This window comes from Salvelinus alpinus, chromosome 22 (assembly GCF_045679555.1).
Source record: "Salvelinus alpinus chromosome 22, SLU_Salpinus.1, whole genome shotgun sequence".
NCBI classification, from domain to species: domain Eukaryota; kingdom Metazoa; phylum Chordata; class Actinopteri; order Salmoniformes; family Salmonidae; genus Salvelinus; species Salvelinus alpinus.
The window spans coordinates 51,506,249-51,531,935 of NC_092107.1; the positions used below are offsets into that span (position 1 = coordinate 51,506,249).

Sequence of the window (25,687 nt, forward strand, 5' to 3'; positions counted from 1 at the left end):
CTCCAGGGCTGGGTGGCATACCTGTGGAGGTATACCAAACTCCAGGGCTAGATGGCATACCTGTGGAGGTATACCAAACTCCAGGGCTGGATGGCATACCAGTGGAGGTATACCAAACTCCAGGGCTGGATGACATACCAGTGGAGGTATACCAAACTCCAGGGCTGGATGGCATACCAGTGGAGGTATACCAAACTCCAGGGCTGGATGACATACCAGTGGAGGTATACCAAACTCCAGGGCTGGATGGCATACCAGTGGAGGTATACCAAACTCCAGGGCTGGATGACATACCAGTGGAGGTATACCAAACTCCAGGGCTGGATGACATACCAGTGGAGGTATACCAAACTCCAGGGCTGGATGGCATACCAGTGGAGGTATACCAAACTCCAGGGCTGGATGGCATACCTGTGGAGGTATACCAAACTCCAGGGCTGGATGGCATACCAGTGGAGGTATACCAAACTCCAGGGCTGGATGGCATACCAGTGGAGGTATACCAAACTCCAGGGCTGGATGGCATACCAGTGGAGGTATACCAAACTCCAGGGCTGGATGGCATACCAGTGGAGGTATACCAAACTCCAGGGCTGGATGGCATACCAGTGGAGGTATACCAAACTCCAGGGCTGGATGGCATACCAGTGGAGGTATACCAAACTCCAGGGCTGGATGGCATACCTGTGGAGGTATACCAAACTCCAGGGCTGGATGGCATACCAGTGGAGGTATACCAAACTCCAGGGCTGGATGGCATACCAGTGGAGGTATACCAAACTCCAGGGCTGGATGGCATACCAGTGGAGGTATACCAAACTCCAGGGCTGGATGGCATACCAGTGGAGGTATACCAAACTCCAGGGCTGGATGGCATACCAGTGGAGGTATACCAAACTCCAGGGCTGGATGGCATACCAGTGGAGGTATACCAAACTCCAGGGCTGGATGACATACCAGTGGAGGTATACCAAACTCCAGGGCTGGATGGCATACCAGTGGAGGTATACCAAACTCCAGGGCTGGATGGCATACCAGTGGAGGTATACCAAACTCCAGGGCTGGATGGCATACCAGTGGAGGTATACCAAACTCCAGGGCTGGATGGCATACCAGTGGAGGTATACCAAACTCCAGGGCTGGATGGCATACCAGTGGAGGTATACCAAACTCCAGGGCTGGATGGCATACCAGTGGAGGTATACCAAACTCCAGGGCTGGATGGCATACCAGTGGAGGTATACCAAACTCCAGGGCTGGATGGCATACCAGTGGAGGTATACCAAACTCCAGGGCTGGATGGCATACCAGTGGAGGTATACCAAACTCCAGGGCTGGATGGCATACCAGTGGAGGTATACCAAACTCCAGGGCTGGATGGCATACCAGTGGAGGTATACCAAACTCCAGGGCTGGATGACATACCAGTGGAGGTATACCAAACTCCAGGGCTGGATGACATACCAGTGGAGGTATACCAAACTCCAGGGCTGGATGGCATACCAGTGGAGGTATACCAAACTCCAGGGCTGGATGGCATACCAGTGGAGGTATACCAAACTCCAGGGCTGGATGACATACCAGTGGAGGTATACCAAACTCCAGGGCTGGATGGCATACCAGTGGAGGTATACCAAACTCCAGGGCTGGGTGGCATACCAGTGGAGGTATACCAAACTCCAGGGCTGGGTGGCATACCAGTGGAGGTATACCAAACTCCAGGGCTGGATGACATACCAGTGGAGGTATACCAAACTCCAGGGCTGGATGGCATACCAGTGGAGGTATACCAAACTCCAGGGCTGGATGGCATACCAGTGGAGGTATACCAAACTCCAGGGCTGGATGACATACCAGTGGAGGTATACCAAACTCCAGGGCTGGATGACATACCAGTGGAGGTATACCAAACTCCAGGGCTGGATAACATACCAGTGGAGGTATACCAAACTCCAGGGCTGGATGACATACCAGTGGAGGTATACCAAACTCCAGGGCTGGATGGCATACCAGTGGAGGTATACCAAACTCCAGGGCTGGGTGGCATACCAGTGGAGGTATACCAAACTCCAGGGCTGGATGACATACCAGTGGAGGTATACCAAACTCCAGGGCTGGATGGCATACCAGTGGAGGTATACCAAACTCCAGGGCTGGATGACATACCAGTGGAGGTATACCAAACTCCAGGGCTGGATGACATACCAGTGGAGGTATACCAAACTCCAGGGCTGGATGACATACCAGTGGAGGTATACCAAACTCCAGGGCTGGATGACATACCAGTGGAGGTATACCAAACTCCAGGGCTGGATGGCATACCAGTGGAGGTATACCAAACTCCAGGGCTGGATGGCATACCAGTGGAGGTATACCAAACTCCAGGGCTAGATGGCATACCAGTGGAGGTATACCAAACTCCAGGGCTAGATGGCATACCAGTGGAGGTATACCAAACTCCAGGGCTGGGTGGCATACCTGTGGAGGTATACCAAACTCCAGGGCTGGGTGGCATACCTGTGGAGGTATACCAAACTCCAGGGCTGGGTGGCATACCTGTGGAGGTATACCAAACTCCAGGGCTAGATGGCATACCTGTGGAGGTATACCAAACTCCAGGGCTGGATGACATACCAGTGGAGGTATACCAAACTCCAGGGCTGGATGGCATACCAGTGGAGGTATACCAAACTCCAGGGCTGGATGGCATACCAGTGGAGGTATACCAAACTCCAGGGCTGGATGGCATACCAGTGGAGGTATACCAAACTCCAGGGCTGGATGGCATACCAGTGGAGGTATACCAAACTCCAGGGCTGGATGGCATACCAGTGGAGGTATACCAAACTCCAGGGCTGGATGGCATACCAGTGGAGGTATACCAAACTCCAGGGCTGGATGACATACCAGTGGAGGTATACCAAACTCCAGGGCTGGATGGCATACCAGTGGAGGTATACCAAACTCCAGGGCTGGGTGGCATACCAGTGGAGGTATACCAAACTCCAGGGCTGGATGGCATACCAGTGGAGGTATACCAAACTCCAGGGCTGGATGACATACCAGTGGAGGTATACCAAACTCCAGGGCTGGATGACATACCAGTGGAGGTATACCAAACTCCAGGGCTGGATGACATACCAGTGGAGGTATACCAAACTCCAGGGCTGGATGACATACCAGTGGAGGTATACCAAACTCCAGGGCTGGATGGCATACCAGTGGAGGTATACCAAACTCCAGGGCTGGATGGCATACCAGTGGAGGTATACCAAACTCCAGGGCTAGATGGCATACCAGTGGAGGTATACCAAACTCCAGGGCTAGATGGCATACCAGTGGAGGTATACCAAACTCCAGGGCTGGGTGGCATACCTGTGGAGGTATACCAAACTCCAGGGCTGGGTGGCATACCTGTGGAGGTATACCAAACTCCAGGGCTGGGTGGCATACCTGTGGAGGTATACCAAACTCCAGGGCTAGATGGCATACCTGTGGAGGTATACCAAACTCCAGGGCTGGATGACATACCAGTGGAGGTATACCAAACTCCAGGGCTGGATGGCATACCAGTGGAGGTATACCAAACTCCAGGGCTGGATGGCATACCAGTGGAGGTATACCAAACTCCAGGGCTGGATGGCATACCAGTGGAGGTATACCAAACTCCAGGGCTGGATGGCATACCAGTGGAGGTATACCAAACTCCAGGGCTGGATGGCATACCAGTGGAGGTATACCAAACTCCAGGGCTGGATGGCATACCAGTGGAGGTATACCAAACTCCAGGGCTGGATGACATACCAGTGGAGGTATACCAAACTCCAGGGCTGGATGGCATACCAGTGGAGGTATACCAAACTCCAGGGCTGGATGGCATACCAGTGGAGGTATACCAAACTCCAGGGCTGGATGGCATACCAGTGGAGGTATACCAAACTCCAGGGCTGGATGGCATACCAGTGGAGGTATACCAAACTCCAGGGCTGGATGGCATACCAGTGGAGGTATACCAAACTCCAGGGCTGGATGACATACCAGTGGAGGTATACCAAACTCCAGGGCTGGATGACATACCATTGGAGGTATACCAAACTCCAGGGCTGGATGGCATACCAGTGGAGGTATACCAAACTCCAGGGCTGGATGGCATACCAGTGGAGGTATACCAAACTCCAGGGCTGGATGACATACCAGTGGAGGTATACCAAACTCCAGGGCTGGATGACATACCAGTGGAGGTATACCAAACTCCAGCGCTGGATGACATACCAGTGGAGGTATACCAAACTCCAGGGCTGGATGGCATACCAGTGGAGGTATACCAAACTCCAGGGCTGGATGGCATACCAGTGGAGGTATACCAAACTCCAGGGCTGGATGGCATACCAGTGGAGGTATACCAAACTCCAGGGCTGGATGGCATACCAGTGGAGGTATACCAAACTCCAGGGCTGGATGACATACCAGTGGAGGTATACCAAACTCCAGGGCTGGATGACATACCAGTGGAGGTATACCAAACTCCAGGGCTGGATGACATACCAGTGGAGGTATACCAAACTCCAGGGCTGGATGACATACCAGTGGAGGTATACCAAACTCCAGGGCTGGATGGCATACCAGTGGAGGTATACCAAACTCCAGGGCTGGATGGCATACCAGTGGAGGTATACCAAACTCCAGGGCTGGATGACATACCAGTGGAGGTATACCAAACTCCAGGGCTGGATGACATACCAGTGGAGGTATACCAAACTCCAGGGCTGGATGGCATACCAGTGGAGGTATACCAAACTCCAGGGCTGGATGGCATACCAGTGGAGCTCTGGATAAGAGCGTCTGCTAAATGACTTAAATGTAAATGTAAATGAGGTATACCAAACTCCAGGGCTGGATGACATACCAGTGGAGGTATACCAAACTCCAGGGCTGGATGACATACCAGTGGAGGTATACCAAACTCCAGGGCTGGATGACATACCAGTGGAGGTATACCAAACTCCAGGGCTGGATGGCATACCAGTGGAGGTATACCAAACTCCAGGGCTGGATGGCATACCAGTGGAGGTATACCAAACTCCAGGGCTGGATGGCATACCAGTGGAGGTATACCAAACTCCAGGGCTGGATGACATACCAGTGGAGGTATACCAAACTCCAGGGCTGGATGACATACCAGTGGAGGTATACCAAACTCCAGGGCTGGATGACATACCAGTGGAGGTATACCAAACTCCAGGGCTGGATGACATACCAGTGGAGGTATACCAAACTCCAGGGCTGGATGGCATACCAGTGGAGGTATACCAAACTCCAGGGCTGGGTGGCATACCAGTGGAGGTATACCAAACTCCAGGGCTGGGTGGCATACCAGTGGAGGTATACCAAACTCCAGGGCTGGATGACATACCAGTGGAGGTATACCAAACTCCAGGGCTGGATGGCATACCAGTGGAGGTATACCAAACTCCAGGGCTGGATGGCATACCAGTGGAGGTATACCAAACTCCAGGGCTGGATGACATACCAGTGGAGGTATACCAAACTCCAGGGCTGGATGACATACCAGTGGAGGTATACCAAACTCCAGGGCTGGATAACATACCAGTGGAGGTATACCAAACTCCAGGGCTGGATGACATACCAGTGGAGGTATACCAAACTCCAGGGCTGGATGGCATACCAGTGGAGGTATACCAAACTCCAGGGCTGGGTGGCATACCAGTGGAGGTATACCAAACTCCAGGGCTGGGTGGCATACCAGTGGAGGTATACCAAACTCCAGGGCTGGATGACATACCAGTGGAGGTATACCAAACTCCAGGGCTGGATGGCATACCAGTGGAGGTATACCAAACTCCAGGGCTGGATGACATACCAGTGGAGGTATACCAAACTCCAGGGCTGGATGACATACCAGTGGAGGTATACCAAACTCCAGGGCTGGGTGGCATACCAGTGGAGGTATACCAAACTCCAGGGCTGGATGACATACCAGTGGAGGTATACCAAACTCCAGGGCTGGATGGCATACCAGTGGAGGTATACCAAACTCCAGGGCTGGATGGCATACCAGTGGAGGTATACCAAACTCCAGGGCTGGATGGCATACCAGTGGAGGTATACCAAACTCCAGGGCTGGATGGCATACCAGTGGAGGTATACCAAACTCCAGGGCTGGATGGCATACCAGTGGAGGTATACCAAACTCCAGGGCTGGATGGCATACCAGTGGAGGTATACCAAACTCCAGGGCTGGATGACATACCAGTGGAGGTATACCAAACTCCAGGGCTGGATGACATACCAGTGGAGGTATACCAAACTCCAGGGCTGGATGGCATACCAGTGGAGGTATACCAAACTCCAGGGCTGGATGGCATACCAGTGGAGGTATACCAAACTCCAGGGCTGGATGACATACCAGTGGAGGTATACCAAACTCCAGGGCTGGATGACATACCAGTGGAGGTATACCAAACTCCAGCGCTGGATGACATACCAGTGGAGGTATACCAAACTCCAGGGCTGGATGGCATACCAGTGGAGGTATACCAAACTCCAGGGCTGGATGGCATACCAGTGGAGGTATACCAAACTCCAGGGCTGGATGGCATACCAGTGGAGGTATACCAAACTCCAGGGCTGGATGGCATACCAGTGGAGGTATACCAAACTCCAGGGCTGGATGACATACCAGTGGAGGTATACCAAACTCCAGGGCTGGATGACATACCAGTGGAGGTATACCAAACTCCAGGGCTGGATGACATACCAGTGGAGGTATACCAAACTCCAGGGCTGGATGACATACCAGTGGAGGTATACCAAACTCCAGGGCTGGATGGCATACCAGTGGAGGTATACCAAACTCCAGGGCTGGATGGCATACCAGTGGAGGTATACCAAACTCCAGGGCTGGATGACATACCAGTGGAGGTATACCAAACTCCAGGGCTGGATGACATACCAGTGGAGGTATACCAAACTCCAGGGCTGGATGGCATACCAGTGGAGGTATACCAAACTCCAGGGCTGGATGGCATACCAGTGGAGCTCTGGATAAGAGCGTCTGCTAAATGACTTAAATGTAAATGTAAATGAGGTATACCAAACTCCAGGGCTGGATGACATACCAGTGGAGGTATACCAAACTCCAGGGCTGGATGACATACCAGTGGAGGTATACCAAACTCCAGGGCTGGATGACATACCAGTGGAGGTATACCAAACTCCAGGGCTGGATGACATACCAGTGGAGGTATACCAAACTCCAGGGCTGGGTGGCATACCAGTGGAGGTATACCAAACTCCAGGGCTGGATGACATACCAGTGGAGGTATACCAAACTCCAGGGCTGGATGGCATACCAGTGGAGGTATACCAAACTCCAGGGCTGGATGGCATACCAGTGGAGGTATACCAAACTCCAGGGCTAGATGGCATACCAGTGGAGGTATACCAAACTCCAGGGCTAGATGGCATACCAGTGGAGGTATACCAAACTCCAGGGCTGGGTGGCATACCTGTGGAGGTATACCAAACTCCAGGGCTGGGTGGCATACCTGTGGAGGTATACCAAACTCCAGGGCTGGGTGGCATACCTGTGGAGGTATACCAAACTCCAGGGCTAGATGGCATACCTGTGGAGGTATACCAAACTCCAGGGCTGGATGGCATACCAGTGGAGGTATACCAAACTCCAGGGCTGGATGACATACCAGTGGAGGTATACCAAACTCCAGGGCTGGATGGCATACCAGTGGAGGTATACCAAACTCCAGGGCTGGATGACATACCAGTGGAGGTATACCAAACTCCAGGGCTGGATGACATACCAGTGGAGGTATACCAAACTCCAGGGCTGGATGGCATACCAGTGGAGGTATACCAAACTCCAGGGCTGGATGGCATACCTGTGGAGGTATACCAAACTCCAGGGCTGGATGGCATACCAGTGGAGGTATACCAAACTCCAGGGCTGGATGGCATACCAGTGGAGGTATACCAAACTCCAGGGCTGGATGGCATACCAGTGGAGGTATACCAAACTCCAGGGCTGGATGGCATACCAGTGGAGGTATACCAAACTCCAGGGCTGGATGGCATACCAGTGGAGGTATACCAAACTCCAGGGCTGGATGGCATACCAGTGGAGGTATACCAAACTCCAGGGCTGGATGGCATACCTGTGGAGGTATACCAAACTCCAGGGCTGGATGGCATACCAGTGGAGGTATACCAAACTCCAGGGCTGGATGGCATACCAGTGGAGGTATACCAAACTCCAGGGCTGGATGGCATACCAGTGGAGGTATACCAAACTCCAGGGCTGGATGGCATACCAGTGGAGGTATACCAAACTCCAGGGCTGGATGGCATACCAGTGGAGGTATACCAAACTCCAGGGCTGGATGGCATACCAGTGGAGGTATACCAAACTCCAGGGCTGGATGACATACCAGTGGAGGTATACCAAACTCCAGGGCTGGATGGCATACCAGTGGAGGTATACCAAACTCCAGGGCTGGATGGCATACCAGTGGAGGTATACCAAACTCCAGGGCTGGATGGCATACCAGTGGAGGTATACCAAACTCCAGGGCTGGATGGCATACCAGTGGAGGTATACCAAACTCCAGGGCTGGATGACATACCAGTGGAGGTATACCAAACTCCAGGGCTGGATGACATACCAGTGGAGGTATACCAAACTCCAGGGCTGGATGACATACCAGTGGAGGTATACCAAACTCCAGGGCTGGATGGCATACCAGTGGAGGTATACCAAACTCCAGGGCTGGATGGCATACCAGTGGAGGTATACCAAACTCCAGGGCTGGATGGCATACCAGTGGAGGTATACCAAACTCCAGGGCTGGATGGCATACCAGTGGAGGTATACCAAACTCCAGGGCTGGATGACATACCAGTGGAGGTATACCAAACTCCAGGGCTGGATGACATACCAGTGGAGGTATACCAAACTCCAGGGCTGGATGACATACCAGTGGAGGTATACCAAACTCCAGGGCTGGATGACATACCAGTGGAGGTATACCAAACTCCAGGGCTGGATGGCATACCAGTGGAGGTATACCAAACTCCAGGGCTGGATGGCATACCAGTGGAGGTATACCAAACTCGAGGGCTGGGTGGCATACCAGTGGAGGTATACCAAACTCCAGGGCTGGATGACATACCAGTGGAGGTATACCAAACTCCAGGGCTGGATGGCATACCAGTGGAGGTATACCAAACTCCAGGGCTGGATGGCATACCAGTGGAGGTATACCAAACTCCAGGGCTGGATGACATACCAGTGGAGGTATACCAAACTCCAGGGCTGGATAACATACCAGTGGAGGTATACCAAACTCCAGGGCTGGATGACATACCAGTGGAGGTATACCAAACTCCAGGGCTGGATGGCATACCAGTGGAGGTATACCAAACTCCAGGGCTGGGTGGCATACCAGTGGAGGTATACCAAACTCCAGGGCTGGGTGGCATACCAGTGGAGGTATACCAAACTCCAGGGCTGGATGACATACCAGTGGAGGTATACCAAACTCCAGGGCTGGATGGCATACCAGTGGAGGTATACCAAACTCCAGGGCTGGATGACATACCAGTGGAGGTATACCAAACTCCAGGGCTGGATGACATACCAGTGGAGGTATACCAAACTCCAGGGCTGGGTGGCATACCAGTGGAGGTATACCAAACTCCAGGGCTGGATGACATACCAGTGGAGGTATACCAAACTCCAGGGCTGGATGGCATACCAGTGGAGGTATACCAAACTCCAGGGCTGGATGGCATACCAGTGGAGGTATACCAAACTCCAGGGCTAGATGGCATACCAGTGGAGGTATACCAAACTCCAGGGCTGGATGGCATACCAGTGGAGGTATACCAAACTCCAGGGCTGGATGGCATACCAGTGGAGGTATACCAAACTCCAGGGCTGGATGGCATACCAGTGGAGGTATACCAAACTCCAGGGCTGGATGGCATACCAGTGGAGGTATACCAAACTCCAGGGCTGGATGACATACCAGTGGAGGTATACCAAACTCCAGGGCTGGGTGGCATACCAGTGGAGGTATACCAAACTCCAGGGCTGGATGACATACCAGTGGAGGTATACCAAACTCCAGGGCTGGATGGCATACCAGTGGAGGTATACCAAACTCCAGGGCTGGATGGCATACCAGTGGAGGTATACCAAACTCCAGGGCTAGATGGCATACCAGTGGAGGTATACCAAACTCCAGGGCTGGATGGCATACCAGTGGAGGTATACCAAACTCCAGGGCTGGATGGCATACCAGTGGAGGTATACCAAACTCCAGGGCTGGATGGCATACCAGTGGAGGTATACCAAACTCCAGGGCTGGATGGCATACCAGTGGAGGTATACCAAACTCCAGGGCTGGATGACATACCAGTGGAGGTATACCAAACTCCAGGGCTGGATGGCATACCAGTGGAGGTATACCAAACTCCTGGGCTGGATGACATACCAGTGGAGGTATACCAAACTCCAGGGCTGGATGACATACCAGTGGAGGTATACCAAACTCCAGGGCTGGATGACATACCAGTGGAGGTATACCAAACTCCAGGGCTGGATGACATACCAGTGGAGGTATACCAAACTCCAGGGCTGGATGACATACCAGTGGAGGTATACCAAACTCCAGGGCTGGGTGGCATACCAGTGGAGGTATACCAAACTCCAGGGCTGGATGACATACCAGTGAAGGTATACCAAACTCCAGGGCTGGATGACATACCAGTGGAGGTATACCAAACTCCAGGGCTGGATGGCATACCAGTGGAGGTATACCAAACTCCAGGGCTGGGTGGCATACCAGTGGAGGTATACCAAACTCCAGGGCTGGGTGGCATACCAGTGGAGGTATACCAAACTCCAGGGCTGGATGGCATACCAGTGGAGGTATACCAAACTCCAGGGCTGGATGACATACCAGTGAAGGTATACCAAACTCCAGGGCTGGATGACATACCAGTGGAGGTATACCAAACTCCAGGGCTGGATGGCATACCAGTGGAGGTATACCAAACTCCAGGGCTGGGTGGCATACCAGTGGAGGTATACCAAACTCCAGGGCTGGGTGGCATACCAGTGGAGGTATACCAAACTCCAGGGCTGGATGGCATACCAGTGGAGGTATACCAAACTCCAGGGCTGGATGACATACCAGTGGAGGTATATCAAACTCCAGGGCTGGGTGGCATACCAGTGGAGGTATACCAAACTCCAGGGCAGGATGGCATACCAGTGGAGGTATACCAAACTCCAGGGCAGGATGGCATACCAGTGGAGGTATACCAAACTCCAGGGCAGGATGGCATACCAGTGGAGGTATACCAAACTCCAGGGCAGGATGGCATACCGGTGGAGGTATACCAAACTCCAGGGCTGGATGGCATACCAGTGGAGCTATACCAAACTCCAGGGCTGGATGGCATACCAGTGGAAGTATACCAAACTTGTTTTGATAAACTCAGAGGACCGTTATTAGCATGTTTTAACCACTCCTATATAAACGGTAGATTATCAGACACTCAACAAGAAGGTCTGATTTAATTGCTACTGAAACAGGACCCGGGTGGTAAGTATAAAGAACCAGTCCGTTAAAAACATTGGAGGTCTTCAGTATTGTGAAGCAAACATTCTAGCAAAGTGCATTGCACTTATAATTATAAAAAGTATTGTCGGATATTATTCATCCTAATTAGACAGTTTTTTTTTACATGGACGATACGTTGGAGATAATATAAGTGTAACGGATTTCCTCCTCCTCTTCATCCGAAGAGGAGGAGCAGGGATTCGACCAAAATGCAGCGTTGTGATTTGACATGATATTTATTAAACAAGGAACGAAAACGAACTTCACTTGAATAACTAACAAAATAACAAAACGGAGTAGACAGACCTGGACATGCGAACTTACATAAAACGAAGAACTCACGAACAGGAAAAATGACTACACAAAAGAACGAACTGACAAACAAACCGAAACAGTCCCGTGTGGCGCGACAAACACAGACACAGGAGACAACCACCCACAACAAACAATGTGAAACCACCTGCCTCTAATTGAGAACCATATCAGGTCACCCATTTACCAACATAGAAACACATAACATAGAAATGCCCACCCACACTCACGCCCTGACCGACTTAACACATACAAAAACTAACAGAAAACAGGTCAGGAACGTGACAATAAGACAAGTACTGGAAACAATAGAACACTCTGAGGAATGTTGAGCCAGCAGCATACCACCCTGCATACCACTGTGTTAGGCAGCAGCATACCACCCTGCATACCACTGTGTTAGACAGCAGCATACCACCCTGCATACCACTGTGTTAGGCAGCAGCATACCACCCTGCATACCACTGTGTTAGACAGCAGCAGACCACCCTGCATACCACTGTGTTAGACAGCAGCATACCACCCTGCATACCACTGTGTTAGACAGCAGCATACCACCCTGCATACCACTGTGTTAGGCAGCAGCATACCACCCTGCATACCACTGTGTTAGACAGCAGCATACCACCCTGCATACCACTGTGTTAGGCAGCAGCAGACCACCCTGCATACCACTGTGTTAGACAGCAGCATACCACCCTGTGTCCACTGTGTTAGACAGCAGCATACCACCCTGCATACCACTGTGTTAGACAGCAGCAGACCACCCTGCATACCACTGTGTTAGGCAGCAGCATACCACCCTGCATACCACTGTGTTAGGCAGCAGCACACCACCCTGCATACCACTGTGTTAGGCAGCAGCATACCACCCTGCATACCACTGTGTTAGGCAGCAGCACACCACCCTGCATACCACTGTGTTAGACAGCAGCATACCACCCTGCATACCACTGTGTTAGACAGCAGCACACCACCCTGCATACCACTGTGTTAGACAGCAGCATACCACCCTGCATACCACTGTGTTAGGCAGCAGCACACCACCCTGCATACCACTGTGTTAGGCAGCAGCATACCACCCTGCATACCACTGTGTTAGGCAGCAGCACACCACCCTGCATACCACTGTGTTAGACAGCAGCATACCACCCTGCATACCACTGTGTTAGACAGCAGCATACCACCCTGCATACCACTGTGTTAGACAGCAGCACACCACCCTGCATACCACTGTGTTAGACAGCAGCACACCACCCTGCATACCACTGTGTTAGGCAGCAGCATACCACCCTGCATACCACTGTGTTAGACAGCAGCACACCACCCTGCATACCACTGTGTTAGACAGCAGCACACCACCCTGCATACCACTGTGTTAGACAGCAGCATACCACCCTGCATACCACTGTGTTAGGCAGCAGCATACCACCCTGCATACCACTGTGTTAGACAGCAGCACACCACCCTGCATACCACTGTGTTAGACAGCAGCATACCACCCTGCATACCACTGTGTTAGACAGCAGCACACCACCCTGCATACCACTGTGTTAGACAGCAGCATACCACCCTGCATACCACTGTGTTAGACAGCAGCACACCACCCTGCATACCACTGTGTTAGACAGCAGCACACCACCCTGCATACCACTGTGTTAGACAGCAGCATACCACCCTGCATACCACTGTGTTAGACAGCAGCACACCACCCTGCATACCACTGTGTTAGACAGCAGCATACCACCCTGCATACCACTGTGTTAGACAGCAGCATACCACCCTGCATACCACTGTGTTAGACAGCAGCATACCACCCTGCATACCACTGTGTTAGACAGCAGCCTACCACCCTGCCTACCAGCCTGCATCCCACTGTGTTAGACAGCAGCATACCACCCTGTGTCCACTGTTGGCTTGCTCCTGAAGCCAAGCAGGGTTGGTCCTGGTCGGTCCCTGGATGGGAGACCAGATGCTGCTGGAAGTGGTGTTGGAGGGCCAGTAGGAGGTCTGGTCTAGAAAAAGTTACCCAGGGCAATGATTGGGGACATTGCCTTGGTGCTGGGATGTTGAACGGGTGTCCTGACTCTCTATGGTCACTAAAAATCCCATGGCACTTATTGTAAGAGTAAGGGGTGTTAACCCCGGTGTCCTGGCTAAATTCCCAATCCTGAATTTATTGGTCCCCTAATCATCCCCAGTTTACAATTGCCTCATTCATCCCCCCTGTAATTATTCCCCAGGTCGTTACTGTAAATGAGAATGTGTTCTCAGTCAATTTACCTGGTTAAATAAGGGTTAAATTAAAATAATAAAGAAATATGGGGAAACCATGCCTGGTACTCATAGCTGACTTTGAAAAGGCCTTTGATAAAGTACGTCTGGAATTTATATATACAGTGTATTTGGAAAGTTTTCAGACCCCTTGACTTTTTTCCACATTTTGTTAAGTTACAGCCTTATACTAAAAGTGATTAAATTACTCAAATTAGGGGATGGGAGGTAGGGTTATGGGAAAATAATAAAGACAAATATGTATTTAAAAAATATAGATATATTTATTTTAAAAAATTGAGAAAAGTAGAGCAGAGTAGAGTACAGTATAGTAGAGTAGAGTAGAGTAGAGCAGGGTAGAGTAGAGTAGAGCAGAGTAGAGTAGAGTAGAGCAGAGTAGAGTAGAGTAGAGTAGAGCAGGGTAGAGTAGAGCAGAGTAGAGTAGAGCAGAGTAGAGCAGGGTAGAGCAGAGTAGAGTAGAGTAGAGTAGAGCAGAGTAGAGTACAGTAGAGCAGAGTACAGTAGAGCAGAGTAGAGTAGAGCAGAGTAGAGTAGAGCAGAGTAGAGTAGAGCAGGGTAGAGTACAGTAGAGTAGAGCAGAGTAGAGCAGAGTAGAGTAGAGCAGAGTAGAGTACAGTAGAGTAGAGCAGAGTAGAGCAGAGTAGAGTAGAGTAGAGTAGAGCAGGGTAGAGTACAGTAGAGTAGAGCAGAGCAGAGTAGAGCAGAGTAGAGTAGAGCAGAGTAGAGTAGAGTAGAGTAGAGCAGAGTAGAGTACAGTAGAGTAGAGCAGAGTAGAGCAGAGCAGAGTAGAGCAGAGTAGAGTAGAGCAGAGTAGAGTAGAGCAGAGTAGAGTAGAGGTGAGTAGAGTACAGTAGAGTAGAGCTGAGTAGAGCAGAGTAGAGTAGAGCAGAGTAGAGTAGAGCAGAGTAGAGTAGAGGTGAGTAGAGTACAGTAGAGTAGAGTAGAGGTGAGTACAGTACAGTAGAGCTGAGCAGAGTAGAGCAGAGTAGAGTAGAGCAGAGTAGAGTAGAGCAGGGTAGAGTACAGTAGAGTAGAGCAGAGTAGAGTAGAGTAGAGCAGAGCAGAGTAGAGTAGGAGCTTTTGTCTAGTAATCAGCTGTTAGCTTGACCCCCGACACATAACCTCTCCCCGGTGCCCAAACCAACTGCTAACTGTGTGTAATGTGTTCATTAAAGCAGAGAAGGTATAGGACCCATGCCCACTCTGTCTACAGCACTAGGTCATTTCCTCTTTAACAGCCTGTGTTTTCTTCACTAATAAGCTCTCTCTGACTATAAAACCCATCCAGTTCTTGTTAAGACTGCATTGGCAGCGCGACTCAGAAGTTGCTGGCCCTGGAAAAAGTGACCGAGAATTATCACGGGCATTGTTGTTGCGTACGCCATTTTCTCTGTGATGATTCACTGTTGGAAAAGAACTCTGGCAGAGAACTGTTTCGTACTGGTCCCCCGTGGGAAGTGACAACCCATCGACGTCAATGTTTGAGGACAGGGTTTTGTTCTTTCTGATGAATTTTGTGTTGTCTGTTTGTCTTTGTTGTGGCTGCTGTTACTTGGTTCTCTCTCCTGGCCTCTCTCTCTCTCTCTCTCTCTCTCTCTCTCTCTCTCTCTCTCTCTCTCTCTCTCTCTCTCTCTCTCTCTCTCTCTCTCTCTCTCTCTCTCTCTCTCTCTCTCTCTCTCTCTCTCTCTCTCTCTCTCTCTCTCTCTCTCTCTCTCTCTCACTCTCTCTCTCTCACTCTCTCACTCTTTCTCTCTCTCTCCCACTCACTCTTTCTCTCTCTCTCTCTCTCTCTCTCTCTCTCTCTCTCTCTCTCTCTCTCTCTCTCTCTCTCTCTCTCTCTCTCTCTCTCTCTCTCTCTCTCTCTCTCTCTATCTCTCTATCTCTCTATCTCTCTCTCTCTATCTCTCTCTCTCTCTCTCTCTCTCGCTCTTTCTCTCTCTCTTTCTCTCTCTATCTCTCTCTCTCCTGGCTCCTCTCTCAATTCAATTAAATTTACTTTATTGGCATGGCAAGCTTACTTTGGAGATTAAATTAATAATAATAATAATCAATATTATCAACGGGACAACAGTAACAACAGTAACCAAGGGTCAAAATAACCATACATTCAACAATAACAATAAGCACAGAGGACATGTGCAGGTTGGTTGGTCTGTCAGACACTGTCCCTCAACTTATGGCAGGCAGCAATGTAGTGCGCTGCCAACCCACAGCTCTCTGCGTCCTCCCCCAACAGGACAGGTAGCCTACTCTCATCAGAGAGGTCTTTGAAACCTTGAATAAGAGTTTACATTTGGAGAAATGACACTCTAATTTTTTTATATTTGTTACATTTTGTCAGGAAATGCAGCTCCGTCTCAGGTTCTGCTGTTGTGCAGTGGTTGCACAGCCTTTCCTCTACAGGGAGCCAGGTTTTCCTGTGTCTACCCTTCTCAATGGCAAGGCTGTGCTCACTGAGCCTGTACTTTGTCAAGGTTTTTCTAAGGTTTTGATCAGTAACCATGGTCAAATAGTTAGCCACGGTGTACTGTCGATTTAGGGCCAGATAGCACTGCATCTTGCTTTGTGCTTGTGTTTCCCAATAAGTAATGTTGTTTTGTTTTGACTGTGTTGTAATTTGGTTTATTCTGATTGATTGGATGTTCTGGTCCTGAGGCTTCAGTGTGTTAGTAGAACAGGTTAGTGAACTCAGCCCCAGGACCAGCTGGATGAGGGGACTGAGGCTTCAGTGTGTTAGTAGAACAGGTTAGTGAACTCAGCCCCAGGACCAGCTGGATGAGGGGACTGAGGCTTCAGTGTGTTAGTAGAACAGGTTAGTGAACTCAGCCCCAGGACCAGCTGGATGAGGGGACTGAGGCTTCAGTGTGTTAGTAGAACAGGTTGTGAACTCAGCCCCAGGACCAGCTGGATGAGGGGACTGAGGCTTCAGTGTGTTAGTAGAACAGGTTAGTGAACTCAGCCCCAGGACCAGCTGGATGAGGGGACTGAGGCTTCAGTGTGTTAGTAGAACAGGTTAGTGAACTCAGCCCCAGGACCAGCTGGATGAGGGGACTGAGGCTTCAGTGTGTTAGTAGAACAGGTTTGTGAACTCAGCCCCAGGACCAGCTGGATGAGGGACTGAGGCTTCAGTGTGTTAGTAGAACAGGTTAGTGAACTCAGCCCCAGGACCAGCTGGATGAGGGGACTGAGGCTTCAGTGTGTTAGTAGAACAGGTTAGTGAACTCAGCCCCAGGACCAGCTGGATGAGGGGACTGAGGCTTCAGTGTGTTAGTAGAACAGGTTAGTGAACTCAGCCCCAGGACCAGCTGGATGAGGGGACTGAGGCTTCAGTGTGTTAGTAGAACAGGTTAGTGAACTCAGCCCCAGGACCAGCTGGATGAGGGGACTGAGGCGTCAGTGTGTTAGTAGAACAGGTTAGTGAACTCAGCCCCAGGACCAGCTGGATGAGGGGACTGAGGCTTCAGTGTGTTAGTAGAACAGGTTAGTGAACTCAGGACCAGCTGGATGAGGGGACTGATGCTTCAGTGTGTTAGTAGAACAGGTTAGTGAACTCAGCCCCAGGACCAGCTGGATGAGGGGACTGAGGCTTCAGTGTGTTAGTAGAACAGGTTAGTGAACTCAGGACCAGCTGGATGAGGGGACTGAGGCTTCAGTGTGTTAGTAGAACAGGTTAGTGAACTCAGCCCCAGGACCAGCTGGATGAGGAGACTGATGCTTCAGTGTGTTAGTAGAACAGGTTAGTGAACTCCGCCCCAGGACCAGCTGGTTGAGGGGACTGAGGCTTCAGCAGTAAAAATACTCAACCCAAACCAACGACAGTAACACAAACAATCCCGCACAAAACCTAGCGGGTAGGGCGAGATTAAATACCCCACTGATTAGCCTAAACTAGACACAGGTGAACACAAGACAGACAAAACCAAACGAAAAAGTAAATGGATCGGTGGAAGCTAGTAGGCCGGCGACGATGACCGCCGAGCGCCGCCCGAACAGGGAGAGGAGCCACCTTCGGTGGAAGTCGTGACAGGAACTCCTTTCTTTGCTCAGCTCTTGGCATTGCAGGGCTTGGTAATGATATGAGAGGGGGTCACTGTATTTTAGGTGTTTTCCAAAACTTAATTGCTCTTTTTTGACTTTTTAATATTAGTGGATATTGGCCTAATTCTGCCCTCCATGCAGGGCAAAATCAGCTGTTGAGCTTGTTTTTAAACCTCAGTAATTGTAGTGTGTGTAGTACTCTATATATTTTGTACCAATTGAGAACTTTGGTCTAATTCCCTGAGATCTGGATCTTCTCTGGAAAATCATTGTTTTTGTATTTTTGGGGTTTACTGCCAGGGCCCAGGTCTGGCAGTACTGCTCTAGCAGGTCCAGGCTCTGCTGTAGGCCATGTGCTGTGGGTGACAGGCATAGATAATTATTGTTATTATATTTAACCTTTATTTAACTAACCAAGTCAGTTAAGAACAAATTCTTATTTACAATGACGGCCTCCTTCGGCCAAACCCGAACGACGACGCCGTCGTGCACCGCCGGACTCCCAATCTCGGCCTGGATTTGAGTCAGGTACTGTAGTGATACCTCTTGCACTGAGATGCAGTGTCTTAGACCGCTGTGCTACTCGGGAGCCACCGGCAGCAGGCATTTAACTTCTGAATTGTGGAGACTGGGGCTGAGGATCTTTCTAGAATAGTGGCCAATTCATTGATGTAAATGTTGAAGAGTGCCGGGCTCAGATTGCAACCCTGGCGAAGGCCCCGCCCCTGGTTAAAGAATTATGTAACTGTTCTCTCTGCTACCGCACAGCAAGCGGTACCGGAGTGCCAAGTCTAGGACAAAAAAGCTCCTTAACATCTTCTACCCCCAAGCCATAAGACTGCTGAACAATTAATCAAATGGCCACCCGGACTATTTACATTGACCCCCCCCCCCCCTCCCCATTTGTTTTTACACTGCTGCTACTCACTGTTTATTTTCTATGCATAGGCACTTTACCCCTACCTACTGTACAAATTACCTTGACTAACCTGTACCCCCACACATGTACCCCTACAGCAGCCTTTCTCAATGAGTCTATTCATACAGTCGTGGCAAAACGTTTTGAGAATGACACAAATATTAATTTCCACAAAGTTTGCTGCTTCAGTGTCTTTAGATATTTTTGTCAGATGTTACTACGGAATACTGAAGTATAATTACAAGCATTTCATAAGTGTCAAAGGCTTTTATTGACAATTACATGAAGTTGATGCAAATAGTCAATATTTGCAGTGGTGACCCTTCTTTTTCAAGACCTCTGCAATCCGCCCTGGCATGCTGTCAATTCACTTCTGGGCCACATCCTGACTGATGGCAGCCCATTGTTGCATAATCAATGCTTGGAGTTTGTCAGAATTTGTGGGGGTTTGTATGTCCACCCACTTCTTGAGGACGGATCACAGGTTCTCAATGGGATTAAGGTCTGGGGAGTTTCCTGGCCATGGACGCAAAATATCAATGTTTTTGTTCCCCGAGCCACTTAGTTATCACTTTTGCCTTATGGCAAGGTGCTCCATCATGCTGGAAAAGGCATTGTTCGTCACCAAACTGTTCCTGGATGGTTGGGAGAAGTTGCTCTCTGAGGATGTGTTGGTACCATTCTTTATTCATGGCTGTGTTCTTAGGCAAAATTGTGAGTGAACCCACTCCCTTGGCTGAGAAGCAACCCCACACATGAATGGTCTCAGGATGCTTTACTGTTGGCATGACACAGGACTGATGGTAGCGCTCACCTTGTCTTCTCCGGACAAGCTTTTCCCGGATGCCCCAAACAATCAGAAAGGGGATTCATCAGAGAAAATGACTTTACCCCAGTCCTCAGCAGTCCAATCCCTGTACCTTTTGCAGAATGTCAGTCTGTCCCTGATGTTTTTCCTGGAGAGAAGTGGCTTCTTTGCTGCCCTTCTTGACACCAGGCCATCCTCCAAAAGTCTTCACCTCACCGTGCGTGCAGATGCACTCACACCTGCCTGCTGCCATTCCTGAGCAAGCTCTGTACTGGTGGTGTCCCGATCCCGCAGCTGAATCAACTTTAGGAGACGGTCCTGGCGCTTGCTGGACTTTCTTGGGCGCCCTGAAGCCTTCTTCAAAACAATTGAACCGTTCTCCTTGAAGTTCTCGATGATCTGATAAATGGTTGATTTAGGTGCAATCTTACCGGCAGCAATATCCTTGCCTGTGAAGCCCTTTTTGTGCAAAGCAATGATGACGGCACGTGTTTCCTTGCAGGTAACCATGGTTGACAGAGGAAGAACAATGATTCCAAGCACCACCCTCCTTTTGAAGCTTCCAGTCTGTTATTCGACCTCAATCAGCATGACAGAGGGATCTCCAGCCTCGTCCTCGTCAACACTTACACCTGTGTTAACGAGAGAATCACTGACATGATGTCAGCTGGTCCTTTTGTGGCAGGGCTGAAATGCAGTGGAAATGTTTTTGGGGGATTCAGTTCATTTGCATGGCAAAGAGGGACTTTGCAATTAATTGCAATTCATCTGATCACTCTTCATAACATTCTGGAATATATGCAAATTGCCATCATACAAACTGAGGTAGCAGACTTTGTGAAAATTAATATCATTCTCAAAACTTTGGGCACCGACTGTAGTCAAAGCTTTCCTTAAGTTTGGGTCAGTCACAGTGGTCAGGTATTCTGCCACTGTGTACTCTCTGTTTAGGGCCAAATAGCATTCTAGTTTGCTCAGTTTTTTTGTTAATTCTTTCCAATGTGTCAAGTAATTATCTTTTTGTTTTCTCATGATTTGGTTGGGTCTAATTGTGTTTCTGTCCTGGGGCTCTGTGGGGTCTGTTTGTGTTTGTGAACAGAGCCCTAGGACCAGCTTGCTTAGGGGACTCTTCTCCAGGTTCATCTCTCTGTAGGTGATGGCTTTGTTATGGAAGGTTTGGGAATCGCTTCCTTTTAGGTGGTTGTAGAATTTAACGTCTCTTTTCTGGATTTTGATAATTAGCGGGTATCGGTTGGTTTCTACACTATCCCTCTCTATAGCATTTCTTAATATTATTCAGTTATTTTGGCTTTGATGCCTCATGATTGAGTATTGCTCTGTTCAGGTAGACTGTGATTTTGCTGTGATCTGATAAGGGTGTCAGTGGGCTGATTGTGAACGCTCTCTCTCTCTCTCTCTCTCTCTCTCTCTCTCTCTCTCTCTCTCTCTCTCTCTCTCTCTCTCTCTCTCTCTCTCTCTCTCTCTCTCTCTCTCTCTCTCTCTCTCTCTCTCTCTCTCTCTCTCTCTCTCTCTCTCTCTCTCTCTCTCTCTCTCTCTTTGTGTCGTGGTAGGTTGATGATGTGACGTGGGTGGTGGGTAGCTGGCATACGGTCCGTGTGCCCGGCAGTGAGAAGACCCTCCGTCTGTCTGAGCTGGAGTCGTCCAGTCTGTACGAGGTTCTGATGGTGGCTCGCAGCGTCATGGGAGAGGGGCAACCAGCCATGCTCACCTTCCGAACCGGCAAGGGTCAGTACAACACAGTACAGTACAGTACAGTACAACACAGTACAGTACAGTACAACACAGTACAGTACAGTACAACACAGTACAGTACAACACAGTACAGTACAGTACAACACAGTACAGTACAGTACAACACAGTACAGTACAACACAGTACAGTACAGTACAACACAGTACAGTACAACACAGTACAGTACAGTACAACACAGTATAGTACAGTACAACACAGTACAGTACAACACAGTACAGTACAGTACAACACAGTACAGTAAAACATAGTACAGTACAGTACAACACAGTACAGTACAACATAGTACATTTAACAGTACAGTACAGTACAGTACAACACAGTACAGTACAACACAGTACAGTACAACACAGTACAGTACAGTACAACACAGTACAGTACAACACACCACAGTACAGTACAACACAGTACAGTACAACACAGTAAAGTACAGTACACCACAGTAAAGCACAGTACAACACAGTACAACACAGTACAGTACAACACAGTAAAGTACAGTACAACACAGTAAAGTACAGTAAAGTACAGTACAACACAGTAAAGTACAGTAAAGTACAGTACAACACAGTAAAGTACAGTACACCACAGTAAAGTACAACACAGTACACCACAGTAAAGTACAACACAGTACAACACAGTACAGTACAATACAGTACAGTACAACACAGTAAAGTACAGTAAACACAGTAAAGTACAGTACAACACAGTAAAGTACAGTACAACACAGTAAAGTACAGTACAACACAGTAAAGTACAGTAAAGTACAGTACAAAACAGTAAAGTACAGTAAAGTACAGTACAACACAGTAAAGTACAGTACAACACAGTAAAGTACAGTAAAGTACAGTACAACACAGTAAAGTACAGTACAACACAGTAAAGTACAGTACAACACAGTAAAATACAGTACAACACAGTAAAGTACAGTAAAGTACAGTACAACACAGTAAAGTACAGTACACCACAGTAAAGTACAACACAGTACAACACAGTACAGTACAATACAGTACAGTACAACACAGTAAAGTACAGTAAAGTACAGTACAACACAGTAAAGTACAGTACAACACAGTAAAGTACAGTAAAGTACAGTACAACACAGTAAAGTACAGTACACCACAGTAAAGTACAACACAGTACAATACAGTACAGTACAATACAGTACAGTACAACACAGTAAAGTACAGTAAAGTACAGTACAACACAGTAAAGTACAGTACAACACAGTAAAGTACAGTACAACACAGTAAAGTACAGTACAACACAGTAAAGTACAGTACAACACAGTAAAGTACAGTAAAGTACAGTACAACACAGTAAAGTACAGTACAACATACAGTACAACACAGTAACGTACAGTACAACACAGTAAAGTACAACACAGTAAAGTACAGTACAACACAGTAAAGTACAGTACAACATACAGTACAACACAGTAACGTACAGTACAACACAGTACAGTACAACACAGTACAGTACAACACAGTACAACACAGTACAGTACAACACAGTACAGTACAACACAGTACAATACAGTACAACACAGTACAACACAGTACAGTACAGTACAACACAGTACAGTACAACACAGTACAATACAGTACAACACAGTACAACACAGTACAACACAACAAGGATGTGAAGTGATGTTTCCTGTGTTTCTACCAGGGTATGTGACTATGATTCCAAACTCCTCATAGCCCAAGTGTTTTAGGTAATTGTCTCTGTCTGTTGTCTCTCTGTCTGTTTCCTCTCTGTCTGTTTCCTCTCTGTCTGTTTCCTCTCTGTCTGTTTCCTCTCTGTCTGTTTCCTCTCTGTCTCTCTGTCTGTTTCCTCTCTGTCTGTTTCCTCTCTGTCTGTTTCCTCTCTGTCTCTCTGTCTGTTTCCTCTCTCTCTGTTTCCTCTCTGTTTGTTTCCTCTCTGTCTCTCTGTCTGTTTCCTCTCTCTCTGTTTCCTCTCTGTCTGTTTCCTCTCTGTCTCTCTGTCTGTTTCCTCTCTGTCTGTTTCTGTCTCTGTCTCTCTGTCTGTTTCCTCTCTGTCTGTTTCCTCTCTGTCTGTTTCCTCTCTGTCTGTTTCCTCTCTGTCTCTCTGTCTGTTGTCTCTCTGTCTGTTTCCTCTCTGTCTCTCTGTCTGTTGTCTCTCTGTCTGTTTCCTCTCTGTCTCTCTGTCTGTTTCCTCTCTGTCTGTTTCCTCTCTGTCTCTCTGTCTGTTTCCTCTCTGTCTGTTTCCTCTCTGTCTCTCTGTCTGTTTCCTCTCTGTCTATTTCCTCTCTGTCTGTTTCCTCTCTGTCTGTTTCCTCTCTGTCTGTTTCCTCTCTGTCTGTTTCCTCTCTGTCTGTTTCCTCTCTGTCTGTTTCCAGAGAAGAGCCCAGCTATCATTAAGAACCCGTCCAAGCCTCCGGTGGTTTCTGTCCCTGCTAAAGCGCCAGAGGACAAGACTTCTAATACTCACTTTGGAGTGGTCATCCACGAAAGAGGTAAGGCAACACACACACACACACACACACACACACACACACACACACACACACACACACACACACACACACACACACACACACACACACACACACACACACACACACACACACACACACAGACACACAGACACACACACACACGCTCACGCTCACCACACCACGACAGAGGTAAACAACCTTCAACCAACTTTATCCTGTGTGTGTGTGTGTGTGTGTGTGTGCGTGTGTGCGTACATGCGTGCGTGTGTTTGTGCGTGCGTGTGTGTGTGTGTGTGTGCGTGCAACTCAATTCAAGGGGCTGTATTGTCATGGGGAAACATATGTTTACATTGCCAAAGCAAGTGAAATAGATAATAAACAAAAGTGAAATAAACAATAAAAAGGAACATTAAACATTTATTTTACAAAAGTTCCTAAAGAATAAAGACATTTCAAATGTCATATTATGTCTATATACAGTGTTGTAACGATGTGCAAATAGTTTAAGTATAAAAAGGGAAAATAAATCAACATAAATATGGGTGTATTTACAATGGTGTTTGTTCTTCACTGGTTGCCCTTTTCTTGTGGCTACAGGTCACAAATCTTGCTGCTGTGATGAACACTGTGGAATTTCACCCAGTAGATATGGGAGTTTATCAAAATTGGATTTGTTTTCTAATTCTTAGTGGATCTGTGTAATCTGAGTGAAATATGTCTCTCTAATATGGTCATACATTGGGCAGGAGGTTAGGAAGTGCAGCTCAGTTTCCACCTCATTTTGTGGGCAGTGTGCACATAGCCTGTCTTCTCTTGAGAGCCATGTCTGCCTACGGCGGCCTTTCTCAATAGCAAGGCTATGCTCACTGAGTCTGTACATAGTCAAAGCTTTCCTTAAGTTTGGGTCAGTCACAGTGGTCAGGTATTCTGCCACTGTGTACTCTCTGTTTAGGGCCAAATAGCATTCTAGTTTGCTCTGTTTTTTGGTGAATTCTTTCCAATGTGGCAAGTAATTATCTTTTTGTTTTCTCATGATTTGGTTGGGTCTAATTGTGTTGCTGTCCTGGGACTCCATAGGGTCTGTACAGTCTCACTCTCTCTGTCTCACTCTCTCTGTCTCACTCTCTCTGACTCACTCTCTCGGTCTCACTCTCTCGGTCTCACTCTCTCAGTCTCACTCACTCACTCGGTCTCACTCTCTTTCTCACTCTCGCGGTCTCACGCTCTCAGTCTCACTCTCGCAGTCTCACTCTCTCTGGCTCACTCTCCCTGTGTCGCTCTCTCGGTCTCACTCTCTCAGTCTCACTCTCCCTGTCTCACTCTCTCTGTCTCACTCTCTCAATATCTCTGTCTCTCTCTCTCTCTCTCTCGCTCTGTCTCAGAGCCCAGGCAGTAAGTACCACATTCCTCTATAGCATGTC

General features: G+C 48.8%; 1 protein-coding gene across 1 annotated transcript in view; it reads left to right on the top strand.

Annotated features, from left to right (window-relative positions):
- Positions 1-25,687, top strand: part of LOC139549623 (cell adhesion molecule-related/down-regulated by oncogenes-like) — a 79,886-nt gene that overhangs the window by 24,469 nt on the left and 29,730 nt on the right. Inside the window, exons 7-8 of the mRNA XM_071360299.1 lie at positions 21,610-21,784; positions 24,168-24,284. Coding sequence (XP_071216400.1) covers positions 21,610-21,784; positions 24,168-24,284 — 292 coding nt within the window. The remainder of the gene's footprint in view (positions 1-21,609; positions 21,785-24,167; positions 24,285-25,687) is intronic.